The 24,524-nt window shown below is 40.2% G+C and overlaps 1 protein-coding gene across 1 annotated transcript; it reads left to right on the forward strand.

Moving 5' to 3' along the window:
• Window positions 1-20,038: 20,038 nt before the first annotated feature.
• Window positions 20,039-22,839, forward strand: LOC124047794 (28S ribosomal protein S36, mitochondrial-like). The gene is made up of 3 exons (XM_046368105.1): window positions 20,039-20,156; window positions 22,374-22,564; window positions 22,706-22,839. Exons 1-3 carry the CDS (start codon window positions 20,105-20,107, stop codon window positions 22,787-22,789), a joined length of 327 nt encoding a protein of 108 aa, XP_046224061.1. The 5' UTR covers window positions 20,039-20,104; the 3' UTR covers window positions 22,790-22,839.
• The last annotated feature ends 1,685 nt before the right edge of the window (window positions 22,840-24,524 follow it).

Below are 24,524 nucleotides of genomic sequence, written 5' to 3' on the forward strand. Positions count from 1 at the left end.
TAAGTTTATATGGTTACTGTGAGCATAGTTTCCAAATGTATGATAAATGTCCCTTTTTCCATATCTCTCTATTTTCCCCACCCCCTTTTCCATCTCTGTGTAAAAAGCTGCCATATCTTGTCAGTCCGCTAGGGACTTTTCTCTCATGTAAGTGTGTATGTGTATTCTGTGTTATTATTTAGTTAGTTTGTAAATAAATAATTAAATACATTTGTGTAGTACTGAATAATCAGAAAAGGCTGGGGTTCTTGTGGATTCAAGAAGTCTTCGACGTTCCGAATGAGAATGATATGAGGTAATGATTAATAAGTGACTGTTATCGATATATAACTTATATATATTCTTGAGTTTAATTTGGGAGATGATAACTTCATCCGTGGTGCCCCAAATTCCTAATGAGTTATTTGTTACATGATTAATTAAATCGGGTAACAATTAAACATATTAGTTGATTCGATAAATAACAGTCATTTCATTTATTCATTTTATTTCAATTAAGTCATTTAGCAGACGCTCTTATCCAGAGCGACTTACACTAATGAATTCACGTCACGACACAGCTCTGGCAGGGCAGAAATTTGGCGAACTGACTTGTTGGAATGGTGGCATCCTATGACGGTGCCACGTTGAAAGTCACTGAGCTCTTCAGTAACACCATTTTACTGTCAGTGTTTGTCTATGGAGATTGCATGGCTGTGTGCACAACAATTTTATACACCTGTCAGCAACGGGTGTGGCTGAAAAAGCCGAATTCATGAATTTGAAGGGATGTCAACATACTTTTTTGTATATATATTGTAGGTTAAAAAAATATTTTCTGAATTTTAACCATGTCATTTTCAGTCCGTTAATGCTATTTGTTTGAGAAAGTAAGAGAGTTTGAGACACATTTGCATGCAGTGTATTGTTCTCCAATGGAGAAGTTCCTTGATTGTGTCACTTTTCGTCACAATCCTGCTGTGTCCATGTTTCTGGCAAGCCATCTGAGCACCATTTGGTTAAAGTTGCCGTGTTTGAGCTGATAAGAGGAGCTTTGATGTAGACTACAGGTCTGAGATGAGCAAAAGAAGGGAAGGACGGCTCCTGCTGTGAGTGGCCCCCCTCTTCCTTTGTTCTTTGGCCAGTGAATGTCTGGCATGGATGTGGGTATTCAATGCTCCTCTACTTTGGTGTTAACAATTCTTCATAATCATTACACTATTTTTCTAAATACCTTCTTCGCCCTCCTCATTATTTTTGCCTGTGCTGCCCCATGTGCTCCTCTGCATGTGTGAGTATCCTTTGCAACTGCTCTGTTTGGGCAGCTCAATGACAAGACATGAGAGATGTACTTCTCATCACTCTAAACTCTGACAAACAGCTGTATCTTTTGATTGGTATCAGATAATTATATTCAGATTTGCAGAGAAGTAGACCAAGGTGTCATACCCTCTAAGGTTTTGTATAAGTTGTTGGGAATGTGGTCAAAGTAGCTGATTTGTGTTGAAAGTTACATTGAATCGAATGTTGGGAGTGATGATGTCACAGTGGGACCGGTAAACGCTTTACAATAAGGTTCCGTTTTGGAAATCTAAGATTGCATTACTGTGAGAGGGAATGTTTTCTTTGTGGTGTCCTGTCTTTGGCATCATTAAAACTGATTACTTATTTATCAAATAACTCTCTGTAAGTATTACGCGATTAAACTGATTAATCATGTAACTGTAATTAACTAGGAAGTCAGGGCACCAAGGAAAATATTCAGATTACAAAGTTATAATTTTCTTATTAAAATATCTGAAAGTTATATTATCTGATCAATTAGACTTCAAATGAATTAGTTATTATTTACCTCATGTTAGTCTCATTCCAAACGTCTTAAATAGTTGGTTATCTGCACGAACCCAGTCTTCACTATGAGTCATCCATACATCAATTGTCTTAAAATAATTTATTTACTAAGTAATTCACAGAAATGCATAACAAACAGTAGATATGGTTACAAGGAAATGATAGGAGAATGTGCCCTAGCCTTTCTAGGACACACGTTCCACTAGCGGCACCCCTCGACAACATTCTGCTGAAAAGGCAGCGCGCGAAAATTATAAAATATTTTTTAGAAATATGTGACTTTCACACATTAACAAGTCCAATACAGCAAATGAAACATAAACAACATGTTAATCTACCCATGGTGTCCGATTTAATAAATGCTTTACACATCAAATGCTCCTTATGTTCCATAAAGATTCTTTTTATATCCAAAATACCTCTGTTTGTTTGGCGCGTTATGTTCAGAAATCCACAGGAAAGATCGGTCACGACAACGCAGACAAATTCCAAATAATATCGGTAATGTACACAGAAACATGTCAAACATTTTTTATAATCAATCCTCAGGTTGTTTTTAAAATATATAATCGATAATATATCAACCGCAAATATCTTTATCAGTAGGAGAGGGAAAAACAATAGCTGCCCAAACTCTGTTGCGCGAGCAAAACTCATGTGACCACCTGACGAGATGTTATCTTTCTGACTAATTTTTCAAAATAAAAGCCTGAAACTATGTCCGAGGACTGTTGACACCATGAGGAAGCGATAGGAATAGTAATCTGGTTGATATCCCTTTAAATGGAGCAATGGGAGGCTATGGAACATGGAGTTTTCAAAATAGAAGCCACTTCCTGGTTTGATTTTTCTCAGAGTTTCGCCTGCAATATCAGTTCTGTTATACTCACAGACAATATATTGACAGTTTTGGAAACTTTAGAGTGTTTTCTATCCTAATCTGTCAATTATATGCATATTCTAGCATCTGGTCCTGAGAAATAGGCCGTTTACTTTGGGAACGTTATTTTTCCAAACATAAAAATAGTGCACCCTAGCTTCAAGAGGTTTTAAACTCCAAAGGGAATTGGAGTTTCCTTCATTAAACAGTCCAAAATCACATTACACAATTTAATTTCACAAACAGCTCCATCCGTACTCATTCATTTTATACAACAATTAGATGTAAGCCTCATAACTGAGGCTATTGTATAAACAGCGTTATGGTAATGTGGCCGTATTGTCTCTCATGAGTTTTACAAAATTGTACCAAATGGACCAGTTCGTAGCTGGATTCTTCACCGAACTTTTATACATTCTCCAGAACATAAATACTGTTCGAACCTCCAGTTCTATGAGGTGGAAGAAATTCCTTTGTTCTCTCTATGAAAACTCACTTTCTCTACACTGTCTGGCCATGAGGCAGGATCTTCTCTAGGAATTTACAACCTCTCTGACCACAGCAGCCTGAGTGTAACAGAGAGGGAGGTAGGGGATTGTGCATAGAAAAGAGCTGGTGCAGAGGGAGGGGGGAGGGAGTGCTCACTGTACCCAAAGAGGGCAACATCATGACAGTGGGTTAGGTGGTTAACAGTCCAAAATTGCTATCAATGTATTAATAAATTAACTATAACTGGTTTTAGCTACATATGGCAAGTTTAGAGTTAGATTTTGTCAAGTTGATTGAGCAGAACACGACAGGAAGACGACATAGCCAAGTCTCACAGAAGATGGCAGGCATGCTAGATAGCAACGACGAGAGCCAGAGCAGCATGGACAAACAGGATGCCGCGAGCTCAAGCAAGAAAAAGAACAGAAAATGACGAGATCCTTGCAACCGCTTTACCTCAGACCTCAAGCAAAAGTCCACCGGCTCCAACCGCAGGACGATGACCAGAAGGATGGCTCTGTGGGCGAGGAGCGGACTGGGCCGGTCCAGGTGCCGGAGAAGGAAATCCCGGATAATCCCGGATGATGTTGGGGTCCAGGATGACCGCCACTGGTACCCAAGTGCGTTCCTCAGGACCGTACCCCTCCCAGTCCACCAGGTACTGGAGCCAACCCCCATAAGTCCAGAAGGAACCTAACAGCATAGGCGGGGGTCCCCTCGATGTCCAGGGGAGGCAGAGAGGTGTTGTGGCGGACGGCATCAGCAAGGGGACCAGGAACCACCGACCTGAAGGAAACATAAAAGCAGGGTGAGATCCGGTACTTGGTGTGGAGTATTAAACAATAGGTTACCTCATTGACCCTCCGGAGGACTTTGAAAAGTTTCAAAAGTTTGGGGTCACTTAGAAATGTCCTTTTTTCCCATGAAAACATACATGAAATGAATTGCAAAAAGAATGGGAAATATAGTCAAGACGTTGCCAAGGTTATAAATAATGATTTTTAATTTAAATAATTGTGTCCTTCAAAATTAGCTTTTGTCAAAGAATCCCCCATTTGCAGAAATTACAGCCTTGCAGACGTTTAACATTCTAGTTGTCAATTTGTTCAGGTAATCTGAGGAGATTTCACCCTATGCTTCCTGAAGCACCTCCCACAAGTTGATTGGCTTGATGGGCACTTCTTATGTACCATACGGTTAAGCTGCTCCCACAAAAGCTCAATAGGGTTGAGATCTGGTGACTGTGCTGGCCATTCCATTATAGACCGAATACAATCTGACTGCTTCTTCCCTAAATAGAAGCATAGTTTGGAGCTGTGCTTTGGGTCATTGTCCTGTTGTAGGAGAAAATTGGCTCCAATTAAGCGGCGTCCACAGGGTATGGCATGGCGTTGCAAAATGGATAGCCTTACTTCTTAAAGATCCCTTTTACCCTGTCACCTCTCTCACTTTAGCACTACCAAAGCACTCCCAGACCATCACATTGCCTCCACCATGCTTGACAGATGGCGCCAGAGACTCCTCCAGCATCTTTTCTGCGTCTCACAAATGTTCTTCTTCCTAGAATAGTCTGTCCATAACACTTTTTTCCAATTTTCCTCTGTCCAGTGTCTGTTCTTTTGCCCATCTTAATCTTTTATTTTTATTGGCAGGCTGAGATATGGCTTTTTCTTTGCAACTCTGCCTAGAAGGCCAGCATCCTGGAGTCGTCTCTAAACTGTTGATGTTGAAACTGGTGTTTTGCGGGTACTATATAATGAAGCAGCCAGTTGAGGATTTGCGAGGCGTCTGATTCTCAAATTAGACACTCTAACGTACTTGTACACTTGCTCAGTTGTGCATAGGGGCCTCCCACTCCTCTTTCTATTCTGGTTAGAGCCAGTTTGCACTGTTCTATGAAGGGAGTAGTACACAGCGTTGTACGAGATCTTCAGTTTCTTGGCAATGTCTTGCATGGAATAGCCTTCATTTCTCAGAACAAGAATAGACTGATGAGTTTCAGAAGAAAGTTCTTTGTTTCTGGCCATTTAGAGCCTGAAATGGAACCCACAAATGCTGAAGCTCCAGATGCTCAACTAGTCTAAAGGCCAGTTTTATTGCTTCTTTAATCAGGACAACAGTTTTCAGCTGTGCTAACATAATTGCAATAAGGTTTTCTAATGATCAATTAGCCTTTAAAATTATAAACTTGGATTAGCTAACACAACGTGCCATTGGAATAAAGGAGTGATGGTTGCTTGTAATGGGCCTCTGTACGCCTATGTAGATATTCCATCAAATCAATAGTCATTTACAACATTAACAGTGTCTACACTGTATTTCTGATCAATTTAATGTCATTTTAATGGACAAAAATACATGCTTTTCTTTCAAAAACAAGGACATTTCTAAGTAACCCCAAACTGTTGAACGGTAGTGTATGTGACCAATAAATTCCACATTGGATAGATATGGAAATTATAGATTTTCTGTCAATTTTGTTGGGTAATGTAAGTGGCTTGCTTAATGTGAAAACTATAATCTACTGTAATTTACAGTACTGTACCATAACGTTCCCAAAGTAAACGGCCTATTTCTCAGGACCAGATGCTAGAATATGCATATAATTGATAGATTAGGATAGAAAACACTCTAAAGTTTCCAAAACTGTCAAAATATTGTCTGTGAGTACAACATAACTGATATTGCACCCTGAGAAAAATCAAACCAGGAAGTGGCTTCTATTTTGAAAACTCCATGTTCCATAGCCTCCCATTGCTACATTTAAAGGGATATCAACCAGATTCCTTTTCCTATTGCTTCCTCAAGGTGTCAATAGTCTTCGGACATAGTTTCAGGCTTTTATTTTGAAAAATTAGTCAGAAAGATAACATCTCGTCAGGTGGTCACATGAGTTTTGCTCGCGCAACAGAGTTTGGACAGCTATTGTTTTTCCCTCTCCTACTGATAAAGACATTTGCGGTTGATATATTATCGATTATATATTTTAAAAACAACCTGAGGATTGATTATAAAAAATGTTTGACATGTTTCTGTGTACATTATGGATATTATTTGGAATTTGTCTGCGTTGTTGTGACCGCTCTTTCCTGTGGATTTCTGAACATAACGCACCATACAAACGAAGGTACTTTGGATATAAAAAAAATCTTTATGGAACAAAAGGAACATTTGTTGTGTAACTGGGAGTCTCGTGAGTGAAAACATCCGAAGATCATCAAAGATGAACAATTCATTTGATTGCTTTTCTGATTTTTGTGACCAAGCTACCCTATGCTAAGTGTTCTTAATGTTTTGTCATGCGATCGATAAACTTACACAAACGCTTGGATTGCTTTTGCTGTAAAGCATCATTTCTAAATCTGAGACGACAGGTGGATTAACAAAAGGCTAAGATGTGTTTTGCAATATTGCACTTGTGATTTCATGAATATGAATATTTTTAGTAATATTATTTGACTGTGGAGCTATGCTATTCAGCGGTTGCTGATGACAATTATCCCGCTTAAGGGATGGGTAGCGTCAAGAAGTTAACTCAATCAGAGGACCGTCCATGAGCACAGATATGGTCTGGCATCATGGGACAGGCCCTTTTCGCCCCCACCCGGGTTTTCTATCACGAGACCAGCTTACCTCGATAACGAGAGGGCCAAGGTTTGAGAGGAGACCGAGCTTACCTCAATTACGAGATGCTAAAGGTTGCAGACCAGCTTCCCACGAGAGGGCCAATGTTTGAGTAGAGACCATAAACCTGAGTATAAGCTAAGGTTTGAATAGCATATATTATTATATTATTATCTTTTAACCATACCACGTGGTTAAACTCTTAGACTGTCGATACCGACAGAATAAGAACAAGTCTTTTATATTAATTACTAGTCTGCAACTAGGAATTCGGTATCATTGAACGCGAAGACAGACAACCGCCTATAACGACATGAATGAATGTCACTCTGAACTATCCATTCTAACCACAACAGAGAGAGAGAGCGGACAAACTCTCCAACAGAAACTTTTCAACAGAGATCCCAATGACACACTGAGCGAAAATATATATATTGATTGCAATTATTCCCGAATGAGTGAGCGTTCACGTGCAAAGGATTAGTATTTCAATTGTTATAATTATCAACTCTGTAGTGCCTTCTCAGCTGACCCCCACTCCCCTTTTGTCTAACAAGCCGCCATGCCAGTTTAGCCCACTAGCTTTTTAGGGATAGGGGGCAGCATTTTCACTTTGGAGGTGAACTGCCTCCTACTCTGTCCCAGATGCTAATATATTTATATTATTACTATTGGATAGAAAACACTCTGAAGTTTCTAAAACTGTTTGTATGATGTCTGTGAGTATAACAGAACTCATATGGCAGGCGATAACCTGAGATAAATCCAACCAGGAAGTGGTGATTGTCGATTTTCAACTCATGACCTATTGAAATCCCAGTGGGATATGGATCTGTTTGCCCTTCCTACGGCTTCCACTATATGTCAACAGTCTGTAGAACCTTGAATGAAGCTTCTACTCTGATGTGGGGCCGGATGAGATGGGAATGAGTCAGTGGTCTGGCAGAGAGCCAGGTCCTGGTCACAAGCATTTCACATGATATCAACTTGCGTTCCATTACTTCTATAGACACGAAGGAATTCTCTGGTTGGAACGTTATTGAATATTTATGATAAAAACATCCTAATGATTGATTCTAAACTTAGCTTGACAAGTTTATTTGACCTGTAATATAACTTTTTGAAGTTTTCGTCTGACGTTCGCCTGGACCTGCACAAGCATTTGGATATGTGTACTAAACGTGCTAACAAAAGTAGCTTCTTGGACATAAATAATCGACATTATCGAACAAAACAACAATTTATTGTGGAACTAGGATTCCTGGGAGTGCATTCTGATGAAGATCATCAAAGGTAAGGGAATATTTATAATGTCATTTACAATGTAGAATATAGCAAAAATAAAGGAAAAACCCTGGCAATGTATTTAAATTTCTTCTGAATAATTTATAATTTGTTTTACAATGGGCTGAACTACACTCCAATGTACTTTGTAACAAGACACTTTCGAGAGCTGTAATTTGTGTTTTCAAAAAACATTGGTATCAGAAGTCTGATGGCATTATGGTGTGATAAGAGCATCTGTTGAATTTACTAATATAAATGTATATGTAAAAACGAACAATTGCAAAGCATGCTGAGTATTATTCTAATGAACTCTGCCCTGAAACAAAGCCAATAATATAACCCAGTGTGTCATACATTTACATTTTGGTAATTTACCAGACACTCTTATCCAGAGTGACTTCGATCAGTGCATTCAACTAAGGTAGACAAACAACAACATATCAGTCATTTAAAGTAAAACGCTATGAAGAATGTTGTTTCTGTTTGGGTCACCTACTTGCAAATGTATTTGTGGTTTAAAATACAAAATACATGTATTCTAATGAAAGACATTACAAAATCATTTTATTTTTGTAGTTTATTTTGATATATGGTATTTTGTCATGTCTGCTTATCCCTGAATGGAAATCAATCAATCAAATAAAATGATATTTGTCACATGCTTTGTAAACAACAGGTGTAGACGAACAGTGAAATGCTTACTTACTACAGCCCTGTAGTGGGCCGTACACACTACCAGTGTTGTGTTCGAGACCACCTCAAGAGAGACCAATTCAAGACCGGAGGGTGTGCGAGACCGAGTCAAGACAGAAACCAGAAAAATGTGAGGCCAATTCAAGACCATGGGTGTAATTTTGTCAAATCACCACTATAACAAGAGTTCAAAATGTCCAGTATTTCTGTGTTCATATTTCAGAACAACATATGGATCCTTTAGACATTCAGAATAGTGAAAAAAATGCATGCTGAGGAAAAATAGAGACACTCTACAAATGGTTACTAACCCAAACACAGTGAGGAACAAAGGGCCTTCTACGCCTTCAGAGAAGGGTTTAGGATTTATAAAATAATAATAATAATATATTATTTTCAATTATGTTCTGATTTAATCTCTTCAGTTTGTGTTGGAAAGGGTTAACTGAAGCTAAAAAAATATCAAATCAGGATTTTTCATTGCTGGTCTCTGTGGACATAAATCTAGCTAGCTAAGTCAGCCATTGGCTAGACCATCAGAAACTACAGTAGATAAAGGCATCTGCCATTCCACTGTATAAGGGCAAAGTTTGTCTGATTCCACTGTCACTCAATCATATTTTGACTTAATGGGTGGGACCGTTTTTACAAAAATGTATGGAAAATTCTCCCTTGTTAAAGGCCAACAGGTCACTGCCCAATACCGAACAATAGTTTTCCCATGGTCTAGCTAGCTAGCTTTTGTGTGTTGGCTAGTTTGCAGCAGGTGTTATCAAAGAGAATGTTGTTGCTAATTTGTTAGCTTCTCCCTTTTCAAGGACAACTTTCAACAAGAACTTAGGTTTCAAGTGATCATCATCTGGCGATGGAACTGTGTTTTTATTGCACTGCGCTTGCTGTTGTTAGCCATCTCTTGGAAAATAACTTGTGTGAAACATTGTTCTATTTAAAGTGGAACTGACAGCATTTTAGAACCATTATTAAAATCTGATCATATACACTCCCAGAAAGAATATGACATGCCCACTTAGACACGGTCATTTTCACATTTTCATAAATTCTTAGAAAGTTTGGGAATTATGTATACTAAGGCATTTGTGAAAATTCTACAGCAATATAGAAAGAGGGAAAGCAGCCATTAGTTTGGACAATTAATAGGCACTGCAGTAAATAAAAACATCTGTCTTGTTCGGGACCGGAGTCTACACAGACCAGTGTGCTATAGCCAATCAGAGCTCCAGTAGGCCTGTGCCACACGGGCCTGCCATCTTTTACATTGAACTGGACTGTGTGTTTACAGGCAGTTGCAACAGCTCGACATTAGATCATTCGAATGCATTTGCCAAAGCCACAAAATACACCAGAATGTATTTCTGCAAATATATAAACACCACAGGAGTCCTCTTACATTTGGGAACTTTTACAGTCCTATTGATCAAACAACCATGAAAAGGTAGTATCTCGCTCCCTCAGTTATGCAAATCAACAACAACAAGATCAACAACTAATGCTAGCCTGAGCAAAATTAGTTAAAATCTAACGAAGGAACATTAGATAAACTGTCAAACTTTCTCAGCTAGTTGGCTGTCAAAATTTGCTCCGATAAATTATGGGGAATTGTAGCCTCCTCATCCTTCTGCAGCTTGCCTGCCAATGCATGATTGTCCCAACCAAGCACTCAAACTTACTGGGTAAAGTTTGATAGCTTGCTAGCTAGCTACTTTCAGACACAAAGGAGAGCACCTCACTATCCATTTTACTCACCTGGAGCAGAGCTGGTTTGGCTGTTTACATGTTATCTAGAGTGTTCTTGACTAATTCTGACTTTTTTTGTCTACGTTTACTGACGCCTGGCCATATTCAACGGGTGTTACACGTTCGTAAATTCGTCAGTTGTTCTGCGCTCTGGCACACTGAGACAAAATCAAATCAAATGTATTGATATAGCCCTTCCTACATCGGCTGATATCTCAAAGTGCTGTACAGAAACCCAGTCTAAAACACGAAACAGCAAGCAATGCAGGTGTTGAAGCACGTTGGCTAGGAAAAACTCCCTAGAAAGGCCAAAACCTAGGAAGAAACCTAGAGAGCAACCAGGCTATGAGGGGTGGCCAGTCCTCTTCTCGCTGTGCCGGGTGGAGATTATAACAGAACATGGCCAAGATGTTCAAATGTTCATAAATGTCCAGCATGGTCAAATAATAGGTCTGGGACAGGTAGCACGTCTGGTGAACAGGTCAGGATTCCATAGCCGCAGGCAGAACAGTTGAAACTGGAGCAGCAGCACGGCCAGGTGGACTGGGGATAGCAAGGAGTCATCATGTCAGGTAGTCTTGAGGCATGGTCCTAGGGCTCAGGAGAATTAGAGAGAGCATACTTAAATTCACACAGGACAAGTGTGCTCTGACATCAAAGTAGATAGCCAGAGTTCTAGATAGCCAGAGTGAATTTGCGAATGCAAGAGATATGTTAACTGGATAACAGTCGCTCAAGTTCTTGCTAACCAAATGACACCTGCATCTCAAGCTGTGTATAGCCACTGAAAAACTACATGAGGGGAAAAAGTCAGTCACTCACCCACTCCTCCAATGGCATGACATCCTCCTAGCAGCTAGCTGGCTAGCTATCTAGCTAACATTAGCCTCCATTGTATTAGCTTGCTACATAAATAGATATGCAAGCCTATTAGCTACGTTATAGCTGACTTGTGAAAATTGCCCTTGCTAGTTTGATTGTATTGACATTCCCAGCCTTACTTACATTCTTCTGTTTTTGACCAGAATATTGATTATTGAAACTGAAAGTGCATCCCGAATGGAGGCAGCAAACAATATACCAGGCAATCTGTGATTTACAACCTGATAGCAATATTTGTTGAACTACCAAGGAATGTAACGGTGAATTATGTTAATAATGCATTGAACTGCATCTATTCTGCCAACCTTATTATTGTGTGTCTTGGAACATTCAGTCAAATAGAATCTATTTTTAAAACCTCTTATAAAGTTGGTTTTGTAGCATGAACTGAACATTTTATATGTTTTACTGATATTATGATTGTCTGTTTGTTTCATATCTGCAAAGTAGTTAAAACGCTGTCAGTTCCACTTTAAACTTTAGGTCACTGGTTACTTTGTGTGCTAAACATGAAATATTTTTTGCAATGGGATGTAATAGATGTAAATTTATATTGGAAAATGCTTAATGGTTGTGTTTTTGTATTCTTATGATTGGAACCTACTGGCTTATTACATGTCTGAGTTTATGGACTGCTTATCCTTTAACATCATGCTGTGCGTGACTGCTGTCTTTCCATCGACCCTATGCAGTGGTGTAGTGGTACCTAGAGAAGGTGTAATAGTCTAATTGTCACGCCCTGGCCATAGAGAGGCTTTTTATTCTCTATTTTGGTTAGGCCAGGGTGTGACGAGGGTGGGCATTCTAGTTTCTTTATTTCTATGTTTTTTTATTTCGTTGTGTTTTCCCGGGTGTGGTTCTCAATCAGAGGCAGCTGTCTATCGTTGTCTCTGATTGAGAACCATTCTTAGGTAGGCCTTTTTTCTTCCTGTCTTTGTGGGAACTTGACTTTGGTTATGGCACATAGCCTTTAGTTGCACAGTTTGTTTTGTAGTGTTTATTGTTTTGTTTGGCATCTTTTCTCAAATAAAATAACATGTACGCTCACCACGCTGCACCTTGTTCTTCCTCCTCCTTCAACAGCCGTTACACTATTTGGTCAAGTTCCAAACAGCCCGCCCAGTGAAGGAAAGACTGTGTGAAATCCTATTTCCTACGTTTTTTTAAATGTGCTTTCCTAGGAGATTTTTCAGATTTTCACACTCAAAGAATGTGGTGGTCTAAGTCCTCAAAAATGCTTAAACAACATCAATCTGATTGGGTGAGCCTGTCGGGGCCTGGCTCCCCAGTGGGTGGGCCCATCCATGTATGTATATGCCACTGATGCAAACAGTTCATGATGTTAATTGCGCATCACAAATAGCCTACTAACCAACACTTCGGACTAAACGTTTTCAATACCTGGTTTGCATAGCAATTGTTACCTTGGTTAGCATTTACTGGTAGACATAAGTTGATACAGTATGTCATTCTTCTGTGAGCTGCTCCATGCCAAAACCAGTAGAGCGCTACACACTCTTGCTGCCTGCAGATGATAGTCTGCTGAAACTATGCTATGTGTACTGCATGCATGTGAATATATTTCACGGTAGTTGCAATCGTGTAGGCTACTTTGTGCATGATTTCTGTATTGTACTACATAATTGATCATTTATTTTTTAAATGTTTTATTTAACTTTTATTTAACTAGGCAAGTCAGTAGATAAGTCATATACCTCCACTTCACTACTTTGAAACGCACATATTAAGAAGTGAGTATATGCAATGTCCACTGAAAAAAAGTGGGTTTACAGCATACACCTGCATATACCCTCCACTACACCACTGGCCCTTTGTGTTCTACAAAAAGTGCTCCCTCCTACATGAGTGCTCTGGTATTATGGTTGCTGTCCTTTCAGATTTTCCAACCTGTGACTCTCCAACATGAGTGCTGGTATTACCGTTGCTGTCCTTTCAGAATCACGAACCTGTCACACACTGAAGGCCTATAAGTTCGCCACTGCGCAAACATGTCTATAATAGACGTAAATATTGTTAAGATATTAATGTTTCCAGAAAGGAGTGTATATATTTGGCTTGGACAAGCGGTTTTATAGCTGATTGAATGGAAGCTGATAATTATGAGTTTTTTACTCAGCTGGTCTCAGGAAGAAATTACATGTTCTCACTGTCCGAAACCAAGTCAAGAACAGTACAAATGTATCCGAGACACTCAATATGTGGTCTCGAGTACTACAACACTGCCTTCTGTAGCGTCTTGCGGTCGGATGCCTAGCAGTTGCCATACCAAGTGGTGATGCAGCCAGTCAGGATACTCTCAATGGTGCAGTTGTAGAATTTTTTGAGGATATGACGGCCCATGCTGAATAGTTTCAGCCTCCTGAGGAAGAGACCTTGTCATGCTTTCTTCACAACTGTGTTGGTGTGTGTGGACCATGATAATTCCTTAGTGTGGACACAGAGAAACTTGAAGCTCTCGACCAGTTCCACTACAGCCCCGGTCATGTGGATGGGGGTTCGCTCGGCCCTCCGTTTACTGTAGTCAACAATCAGATCCTTTGTCTTGCTGACGTTGAGGGAGAGGTTGTTATGCTGGCACAACACTCCAGGTCACTGACAACCTCCCTATAGCTGTTTCATCGGTGATCAGCACAACCACATTGTGTCGTCAGTAAACTTAATGATGGTGTTGGATGGTGTTGGAGTCTAGCACGGCCACGCAGTCGAGGGGTGAATAGGGAGTGCAGGCGGGAATAAGCACACACCCCTGAGCAGCCCCCGTGTTGATGGTCAGAGTGGCTGATGTGTTGTTGCCTACCCTCACCACCTGGGGGCATCCATCAAGAATCCAGGATCCAGTTGCAGAGGGAGGTGTTCAGTCCCAGGGTCCTGAGCTTGGAGGGCATTATGGTGTTGAACGCTGAGCTATAGTCAATGAACAGGATTCTCACCTAGGTGTTCCTCTTGTCCAGGTGGGAAAGGGCAGTGTGGAGTGCAACAGAGATTGTGTCATCTGTGGGTCAGTTGGGGCAGTATGCGAATTGGAGTGGGTCCAGGGCATCTGGGATGATGGCGTTGATGTGAGCCATGACCAGCCTTTCAAAGCGTTTCATGGCTACAGATATGAGTGCTATGAGACAATAGCCATTTAGACAGGTTACAATGCCGTTTTTGATCACAGAGACCATGGTGGTCTTGTTTGAAATATGAAGGTATTACAGACTGTGTCAGGGAGAGCTTGAAAATGTCTTTGAAGATACTTGCCAGCTCTGAGTACGCGTCCTGGTAATCCGTCTGGTCCCGCGGCCTTGTGAATGTTAATCTGTTTAAATGTTTTACTCACATCGGCAACAGAGAGTGAGATCACACAGTCGTTCAAAACAGCTGGTGCTCTTGTGCTTGATTCAGTGTTGCTTGCCTCGAAGCAACCATAGAAGAAATGTAGCTTGTCTGGTAGGCTAATGTCACTGGGCAGCTCACGGCTGGCTCTCAGCAATAATATTTTTTCTGATAATTCATACAAAATACAACATTTCATGTTGTTGTGAATAAATTCATTAATGTTATTTCCAAATAAGACTGCTTTGGTGAACAAACACACATAGGGACCACAACTGCTTCCATCAATCTGAGCTTTGAAATTCCCACAACAATGACACAATTCATATTTCAGAACACAATATCCACAAACTTTCCAAGTGTTCATTTAATCACAGATATTTCTGTAGTGAGTGAAGAATTCCCATCAGTTCCTTCTCATACTGCTTTAAGGAGTCCATTATTTTAACACTCAATGTTATACTATTGCGAGCACGTACTTTGATTTTCATGTTGTGAGGGAAATGTTATCCTGTGAAGACACGGCCTTGAAAATGGTAATCTTTTCTTTCGTAAATAATCAATGGTTCCTGCCTGTGTTGGTCATCTGTCAGAATGCCCAGAATATGTTCTAAAAGTTAAGATAGGATACGGTGCCAGACACATGCAGGAACTAGATTTATATACAGTTGGAGTCTGAAGTTTACATACACTTAGGTTGGAGTCATTAAAACTAGTTTTTCAACCACTCCACAAATTTCTTGTTAACAAACTATAGTTTTAGCAAGTCGGTTACGACATCTACTTCGTGCATGACACAAGTCATTTTTCCAACAATTGTTTACAGACAGATTATTTCCCTTAGAATTCACTGTATCACAATTCGATATGATTACACTAGGCCTACAAGCCAAAGAACACCATCCCAACCGTGAAGCACGGGGGTGGCAGCATCATGTTGTGGGGGTGCTTTGCTGCAGGAGGGACTGGTGCACTTCACAAAATAGATGGCAACATGAGGATTGAAAATTATGTGGACATATTGAAGCAACATCTCAAGACAAAGTCAGGAAGTTGAAGCTTGGTCGCAAATGGGTCTTCCAAATGGACAATGACCCCAAGCATACTTCCAAAGTTGTGGCAAAATGGCTTAAGGACAACAATGTCAAGGTATTGGAGTGCCCATCACAAAGCCCTGACAACAATTCTATAGAAAATCTGTGGGCAGAACTGAAAAAGCGTGTGCGAGCAAGGAGGCCTACAAACCTGACTCCACTACACCAGCTCTATCAGGAGGAATGGGCCAAAATTCAACCAACTTATTTTGGGAAGCTTGTGGAAGGCAACCCGAAACTTTTGACCCAAGTTAAACAATTTAAAGGCAATGCTACCAAATACTAATTGAGTGTATGTAAACTTCTGACCCACTGGGAATGTGATGAAAGAACTAAAAGCTGAAATAAATCCTTCTCTACTATTATTCTGACATTGCATTCTTAAAATAAAGTGGTGTTCCTAACTGACCTAAGACAGGGAATTTTTACTTTAATTAAATGTCAGGAATTGTGAAAAACTGAGTTTAAATGTATTTGGCTATGGTGTATATAAACTTCCGACTTCAACTATATACTGAGATCATGTGACACTTAGGTTGTGGACTTTATTTAACTAATTATGTGACTTTTGAAGGTAATTGATTGCACCAGATCTTATTTAGGGGCTTCATAATAGCAAAGGGGTTGAAAACATATGAATGCACCACTTCTCAGTTTTTATTATTTTATTTTTTGAAATAAGTAATTTTTGTAATTTCACTTCAACAATTTGGACTATTTTGTGTATGTCTATTATATGAAATCCAAATAAAAATCCATTTAAATTACAGGATGTAATGCAACAAAATAGGAAAAATGCCAAGGGCGGTGAATACTTTTTCAAGGCATTGTACATCGAAACACAAAGCCAGTGGCATGTCATTAGTAAATTTTGAAAAAAGTAAGGGGCCTAGACAGTTGCCCTTGGGAATTCCTGATTCTTCTTGGATTATGTTGGAAAGGCTTTTGTTAAAGAACAGCCTCTGTGTTCTGCTAGACAGGTAACTCTTTATCCACAATATAACAGGGGGTGTAAAGCCAAAACACATACGTTTTTCCATCAGCAGACTATGATTGATAATTTCAAAAGCCGCACTGAAGTCTAACAAAACAGCTCTTACAATCGTTTTCTCGTCAATTACTCTCAGCCAATCATCAGTCACTTGTTGAAAGTCCTTCCCAAAAGTGTGCTGAAAGTCTGTTAATTTGTTTATAGTAAAATAGGATTGTCAAACACAATTTTTCCCAAAGGTTTACTAAGGTTTGGTAACAGGCTGATTGGTTGGCTATTTGAGCCAGTAAACAGGACTTTACTATTCATGGGTAGCGGGATTACTTTTATGTCCCTCCAGGCCTGAGGGCACACACTTTCTAGTAGGCTTAGAATGAAGATATGGCAAATAGGATTGGCAATATCGTCCGCTATTATACTCAGTAATTTTCCATCCAATTGGCTTGTCATATTTTGTCTTCAACACTCACTTTACGGAATTCAAAATTACAATGCTTGTCTTTCATAACTTGATCAGCTATACTTGGATGTGTAGTGTCAGTGTTTGTTGTTGGCATGTCATGCCTAAATTTGATAATCTTGCCAATGAAAAAAATCATTAAAATAGTGTTGTGTAGGGGCTTTGCTGGCATGCATCTAAAAGAAATGGTTGAGTTTTCTCCACCACGATTTACATGCTAAAATCGCAACTGAGCTAGATGTAGTAGGCTAATGTTAATTAGCGTGCTCATCCTTGCCTGTAGTAGACTAACCATATGTGATTTGATGATGTTGAAATGTTGAAGTTGAAATGGTGCTGAAATAGTGGAGGCAGCTCCTATTTTCTTTGCGACTTATGAGAACTCTCCGTGGTTCTAAATCAATATGCTAGTTGTTTAGTTGTGCAAAAAAGTTGGAAACATTAACTTGCTTGACCATGCTGTAGGTCAGGCAACTGTTTGTTACATGCAATATGTTTTGTGAACTTCACCGGACAGAGGTTGCTCTCCAGTTTTGTGATGAAACAAAGGAATGGTTGAATTTATTATTTTATTTATTTATTTTATTTAACCTTGATTTGATTAAGCAAGTCAGTTAAGAACAAATTCTTATTTACAACGACGGCCTACCAAAAGGCCTCCTGCGGGGACGGGGTCTGGGATTAAAAATAATCACGACAAGAGAGGTAACACAACGCTACATAAAGAGAGACCTAAGACAACAACATAGCAAGGCAGGAACACATGACAACACAGCATGGTAGCAACACAACATGACAACAACATAGTAGCAACACAACATGGTAGCAACAACATGATAGTAGCACAAAACTTGGTACAAACATAATTGGGCACAGACAGCAGCACAAAGGGCAAGAAGGTAGAGACAACAATACATCACTTAAAGCAGTCAACTGTCAGTAAGAGTGTCCATGATTGAGTCTTTGAATGAAGAGATTGAGATAAGACTGTCCAGTTTGAGTGTTTGTTGCAGCTTGTTCCAGTCGCTGGCTGCAGCGAACTGAAAAGACGAGCGACCCAGGGATGTGTGCTTTGGGGACCTTTAACAGAATGTGACTGACAGAACGGGTGTTGTATGTGGAGGATGAGGGGTGTATGTGGAGGATGAGGGCTGCAGTAGATATCTCACATAGGGTGGAGTAAGGCCTAAGAGGGTTTTATAAATAAGCATCAACCAGTGGGTCTTGCGACGGGTATACAGAGATGACCAGTTTACAGAGGAGTATAGAGTGCAGTGATGTGTCCTATATGGAGCATTGGTGACAAATCTGATGGCCGAATGGTAAAGAACATCTAGCTGCTCGAGAGCATCCTTATCTGCCGATATATAAATGATGTCTCTGTAATCTAGCATGGGTAGGATGGTCATCTGAATCAGGGTTAGTTTGGCAGCTGGGGTGAAGCGATTACGATAGAGGAAACCAAGTCTAGATATAACTTGAGCCTGCAGCTTTGATATGTGCTGAGAGAAGGACAGTGTACCTTCTAGCCATACTCCCAAGTACTTGTATGAGGTGAGTACCTCAAGCTCTAAACCCACAGAAGTAGTAATCACACCTGTGGGGAGAGGGGCATTCTTCTTACCAAACCACATGACCTTTGTTTTGGAGGTGTTCAGAACAAGGTTAAGGGTCGAGAGAGCTTGTTGGACACTAAGAAAGATTTGTTGTAGAGCGTTTAACACAAAATCCGGGAAGGGGTCAGCTGAGTATAAGACTGTATCATCTGCATATAAATGGATGAGAGAGCTACCTACTGCCTGAGCAATGTTGTTGATGTAAATTGAGAAGAGCGTGGGGCCTAGGATTGAGCATTGGGGTACTCCCTTGGTGACAGGCAGTGGCTGAGACTGCAGATGTTCTGACTTTATGCACTGCCCTCTTTGAGAGAGGTAGTTAGCAAACCAGGCCAAAGAAACCTCAGAGACACCAATACTCCTTAGAATGGAATGGTCTACTGTATCAAAAGCTTTGGCCAAGTCAATAAAAATAGCAGCACAACATTAGTTAGAATCAAGAACAATGGTGACATCATTGAGGACCTTTATGGTTACAGTGACACATCCATAACCTGAGCAGAAATCAGATTTTATAACAGAGAGAATATTTTAGACATCGAGATTGCCAGTCAGTTGATTATTGACAAGTTTTTCCAACACTTTTGATAAACAGGGCAAAATAGAAATAGGCATATAACATTTAGGATCAGCTTGATCTCCCCCTTTAAATAAAGGACAAACCGTGGCTAACTTCCAAGCAATGGGAACCTCCCCATTTCTTGGAAACCACAGGCCCCACACCACTAGAGGGATATCTTCAACCAACAACTTACCATCCGGAGACAAGGCCGAGTATAGCCCACGAAGATCTCCGCCACGGCACAACCCAAGGGGGGTGCCAGTACTGAATGAAGAAGTTCCCCCCTTCCAGGTTCCTGAGCCTGTGTAGGGATCTGAATAGTGACGTTTTTGTTTGAAATTCAGGGTAGGAGCGTGAATTTGGTTTGTGTTTATTATTTATAATAAAAAAATATAAAGAAGTAATTAGTGTGATTTGTTCATCCAAGACACGTTTAGTTTTTAAAATTATTATCCTGTACTGTAGGTGGCGACATTACACCTTATGAGTGTATTCGGCCAATAAAACTCAGAGAAGAAGAAGATTACCTGAGGGACTTTTATTTGAAAAATGTCGGAAATTCCGTGACCCGGAAGTACTGATTTAACTTGGTTGACGATGCGATGATGATGCTGGTGAAGAAAGATGGCAGCAGCTGGAAGAGCAAATGTGCAGGTATACGATATTTAAGAATAGAAAAACGTAGATTTGTTGCTTCATTTAAGGTATAGCTTGTGTATCCCACATTCTGTAACCTATCCATATTGTTGGATCCTGTGTTTTACATTATAGCCATTACCATATATATGATTGAATATGATCTGCTGTTGGCTTGTGTGGATGTATGAATGTGTTATGCAACATAGCTGACTTGAAACATTGTTAAAAGCTTCAGGGCCATGGGCCTTTCTCATGATGGAAAAAAGACAGGAACTGTGCAATGAGTTAGTGGTGGCACATTCAGAGCGTGGTGTTGCGAGAACAAGCGGTCTTTTGTTAGATAACAGGAGCCAGGTGCGAGATAACGGTATGGAGCATGAGAGCCTGGATGTTCTTCACATCTATCAACAGAAGCGCCAAGAGGCGGGGACCCGCCTGAGCGCCTGCAATAGGCTGAGCAAGTTTAAACCACGCCCAGTCTTTACTGTGATAGGCCAACAGACGTGTTGGAACTGTCTATCACAGTATAAAGAATACTGTTTTACATACGTCTTGTCAGTTCTCTGTTCTTCCCTGCGTGGTATTACATTGAGCCCGTATATACGAAAGTTGCATTTGCCATTTATTACTTAGCTAATAAAAAACACATAGTATAAAATCGGTGACTCATTGTTATATTTATCCTGATACCAGATTTGAATTTACGCAACCCTAACAATATTGCCAACGCGCTATTTTATGCGTTAATGTTCGCTCTAGTTCAGTGCTTGTCGGTAGACTGTTTGAAAGGGTAGTGCTAGCTAGTTTCATTCACTCATTTCTTACTCGCTCATCATTAATTCATATGATATAATTTCAAGAAAATCTAAAAGCAATATATGAGTAGACTAACTATGATTTTAATCCACCAGGCTGTGCGCCTTCACTCGCCACTTTAACGTTTCCTCATCGCCTTAGTGACCCAAGTATATGACCCAAGTATACTGTATATGAGTATGACATGTGACAGGCACCTTGCCTATATGAGTATGACATGTGACAGGCACCTTGCCTATACTGGAACAAATAGTGTGTAAAAACACTGGTCACCTGCAGATTTTTGTCCAAGTCCAGCACTAGCACACATAATATAGCTAATCAACTGCTCATCAAGATTAGTTGAACCAGGTATTAATGCTGGAATGGAACAAAAGCTTCAAGGCTAAGTACGTAGGGAGAATCTCAATTGGACAAAAGTCCGTCCTGGACTCCTCCCTGACCTGGAGAGTGTCAATGCCAAAAGGCGAATAGAGGACTGTCCTCCGCCTCGAAACCCCCTTTGAATCAGCTGTTGAATACTCAAGGAGAAAAGCATGCACATATTTTTAAATTATATGCTACTTATCCTTTTATCTATACTACTTTACACTTATTTTGGGATTTCATCACAGTATACATAATTTGCATGATGACGCGCAAGTTAAGGAGAGTCTCATTTAATACAAAAACATTTGTTTCCACATTCTCTCCTCCCCTCAGTTACTTTTGATGTTTTTCAAAGGGAAGAGAGGATGGAAGAGTAGAGCAAACCAATTGAGAATGTCCCATAGCCAACCTCAGGGATCAGGGTTGTGACCACCTATACCTATTGTAGCCTGATGGTTCTAGACAGAGATTGGGTCTCCATCTAGCAATATAACTCTAGCCCCCGTGCAACTTATTTACCAACCCTTTTTGCCGACGCTTTTCCCACTTCGTTAGGCATATCTGTGGTCGGTGGACTGTTCTGATAAAGAATGCATGGTTTGCACGCTGAGCGGTGCCCAGGAAACAATTCAATCCAATTGTTAGATGCTACCACCCTCTCTCCTAATCAAAACCAAACATGGATGTCAATGTTTGCATGCACAAGCTTCATTCTACTTCTTGTCTGCTTCCTGTCTGCGGTAGCATGGTGCTCGTATTACAAGGCTGATTTAGCTAGGACAAACGGGTGTGAAACACAGACAGCTGTGCGCGTGAAGCGAAAACATAACATGAAATCCATGTTTTGATTTGGAGGGGGGATGGTAGCATCTAACAATTGGATGTCATTATTTCCTGGGCACCACGGGCCGATCTCCTAATCAGAACCGATTACCCATATTCCTTTAGAAGTGGGAAAAGTATCGCCGCACAGCCATGGGTCGGAAAATAACTGGCAATATGTTCTAAGACTAGAACTGGGGTCTAAACCTATTGTAACCTATTCAGTCCAAGAGGTGCTGAAAGTGGGAGTTGCAGCAGCACAGCAGTCCAGTGGTACACACAGTTCACCTTTGACCTCTGCACCATCACCCTTGACTCGCCTCCCGGGAACCTCAGATACCGCTGCAACTATCAGAGATCTTCCCCAGAGGTATCGAAGAAGGATAGTTGGTCCAGAGGAGATGGAGTACATCCAGGTAAGATATGTACAGTCAATCACAATGCTTCAGAGTTCAACAATACCACTACAGGTACTTGTCATCATAGAAGATAGAAATTCAAGTATTTTTCTGCTGTAACAGTCAAGAATGTATTCATCTCTTAATTTTCTTTTACAGCGTGGTGGACCAGAGAAACAGACATCACTGATAACCTGCCAAACCATTCTCTGGATATTTATTCAGTACTGTATAGCTTTTTAGGAGCATAACTGCCAGAGATTCCAATATAAAATGCACAAAGAAACTGATTTCAAGATTTTACTGCTAACCTACAAAGCATTTTTATTTTTATGTTCTTGCAGTGCTGATAATCTCAAATGATTTGGAATGTATTGTGATATGAGATAGGAAGTATGCAGATTCAAGCATTGTCTAGTTTTCTTATATTGTCCTATGTATTTCTAAGCAAACAGCTGGAGGCAAATGCTTTGTCATGGCTATCATTTTCTACCTGATAACAGCTGCAGTGCCTTCAGAAAGTATTCTCACACTCTTTTCCACATTTTGTTTTACAGCCTGAATTTCAAATGTCTTAAATGGAGATGTTTTCACAGATCTAGTCTGGCCCAGTGAAAGTGGAATTATGTTTGAACGGAATGGTTACAAATGAAAAGCTTAATTGTCTCTGCCTGGAAGTTCAACCCTTTTTTTATGGCAAGCTGGGATTCAGGAGTTTGCCTCAAAATCCCTGTTGCATGGACTCCACTTGGTGCAATTATAATGTCAACATGATTTTTGGGGACTCTCTCTGTACCCCCCATACAAGGTGGTCCCTGGGGGGAATTGATTCACTGTTGTGGTCCAAGGTTTTCCTATGGTCCGCCCCACCTATTGGTAGAGTGCAGTTATTAATTTGACACTTTGGATGGTGTCTCACCTTGGGTACCGTTATTAGATCTTTGGATGGGCTATACTCCCCCTTGTCTCAGGATGGTAAGTTGGTGGTTGAAGATTTCCCTCTAGTGGTGTGGGGGCTGTGCTTTCACCAAAGTGGGTGGGGATTTATCCTTCCTGTTTGGCCCTGTGAGAGAATAACTGAGGATGGGGCAAACAACATTGTAGTTACTCCAAAATGACCCCATAAATGACAGTGTCTCAGCCTCCAGTATTTAAAACATGCAGTATGTTTATAAGGCACGGGGCTAAAGAATGGTCAGTTTGTTTATCTGGAGTACTTTTAATCATGTCCAATTCAGGTGTCCTGTGCTGAAACACAACAATGCAGTAATCTACAAAGCATTATGTTTGGGACAAATCCAACACATTGTCTCTTTCTTTCTTTCAAGAATGAGGGTGGCTGCATCCCTTTTAGGACCATGCCCCAGGACTACCTGACAAAATAAATGAAACAGAATGTCCCACAGACAAAATGGCCATGCTGCTGCTCCAGTTTTTCCACCAGACACTGGGAGATTCCATGTCCCAGGACTAACCTGAAACATGAGGACTCACTTTGCTGTCCTTAAAACAAATCATTTCTTTTTGTCCACCTGGCCATTTTTATTTAATGCTCCAGTTTCAACTGTTCTGTACTTTGTATTATTCAACCATGCTGGTCATTTATGAACATTTAAACCAAGAAGACATCTTTTCCTGAGTTAATGTTTTGACATAAACTCCAAAATCTATGGTTGTCTAGCAATGATCAACAACCAAGGACTGAGCCACATATGCTAACTCAGGGAGTGTGAATTTTATATAAATTCTTTTCCCAAAAATGTCAAACATTTCTAAAAACATGTTTTCCTTTGTCATTATGGAATTGCGTGCCCCAGGGTACTACCTGACATATTTAATACATTTTGAATCCCCTGTCCACAACAAAATGTGCTGCTGTCAAGTTTCAACTGTTCTGCACTGGAGTTGCTTACCAGTGAATGTTTCATGCTGGTCATTTATGAAAATTTGAACATCTTGGTCAAGACTTGTTGTCTTT

This window comes from Oncorhynchus gorbuscha, linkage group LG11 (assembly GCF_021184085.1).
Source record: "Oncorhynchus gorbuscha isolate QuinsamMale2020 ecotype Even-year linkage group LG11, OgorEven_v1.0, whole genome shotgun sequence".
Lineage (NCBI taxonomy): Eukaryota > Metazoa > Chordata > Actinopteri > Salmoniformes > Salmonidae > Oncorhynchus > Oncorhynchus gorbuscha.

Coding starts and splice junctions, on each gene's coding strand:
- LOC124047794 (XM_046368105.1), top strand. CDS start 20,105: ATGATGATGCTGGTGAAGAAAGATGGCAGCAGCTGGAAGAGCAAATGT. Junction 20,157..22,373: donor CTGGAAGAGCAAATGTGCAG/GTATACGATATT, acceptor TAACCTATTCAG/TCCAAGAGGTGCTGAAAGTG. Junction 22,565..22,705: donor AGGAGATGGAGTACATCCAG/GTAAGATATGTA, acceptor TTTCTTTTACAG/CGTGGTGGACCAGAGAAACA.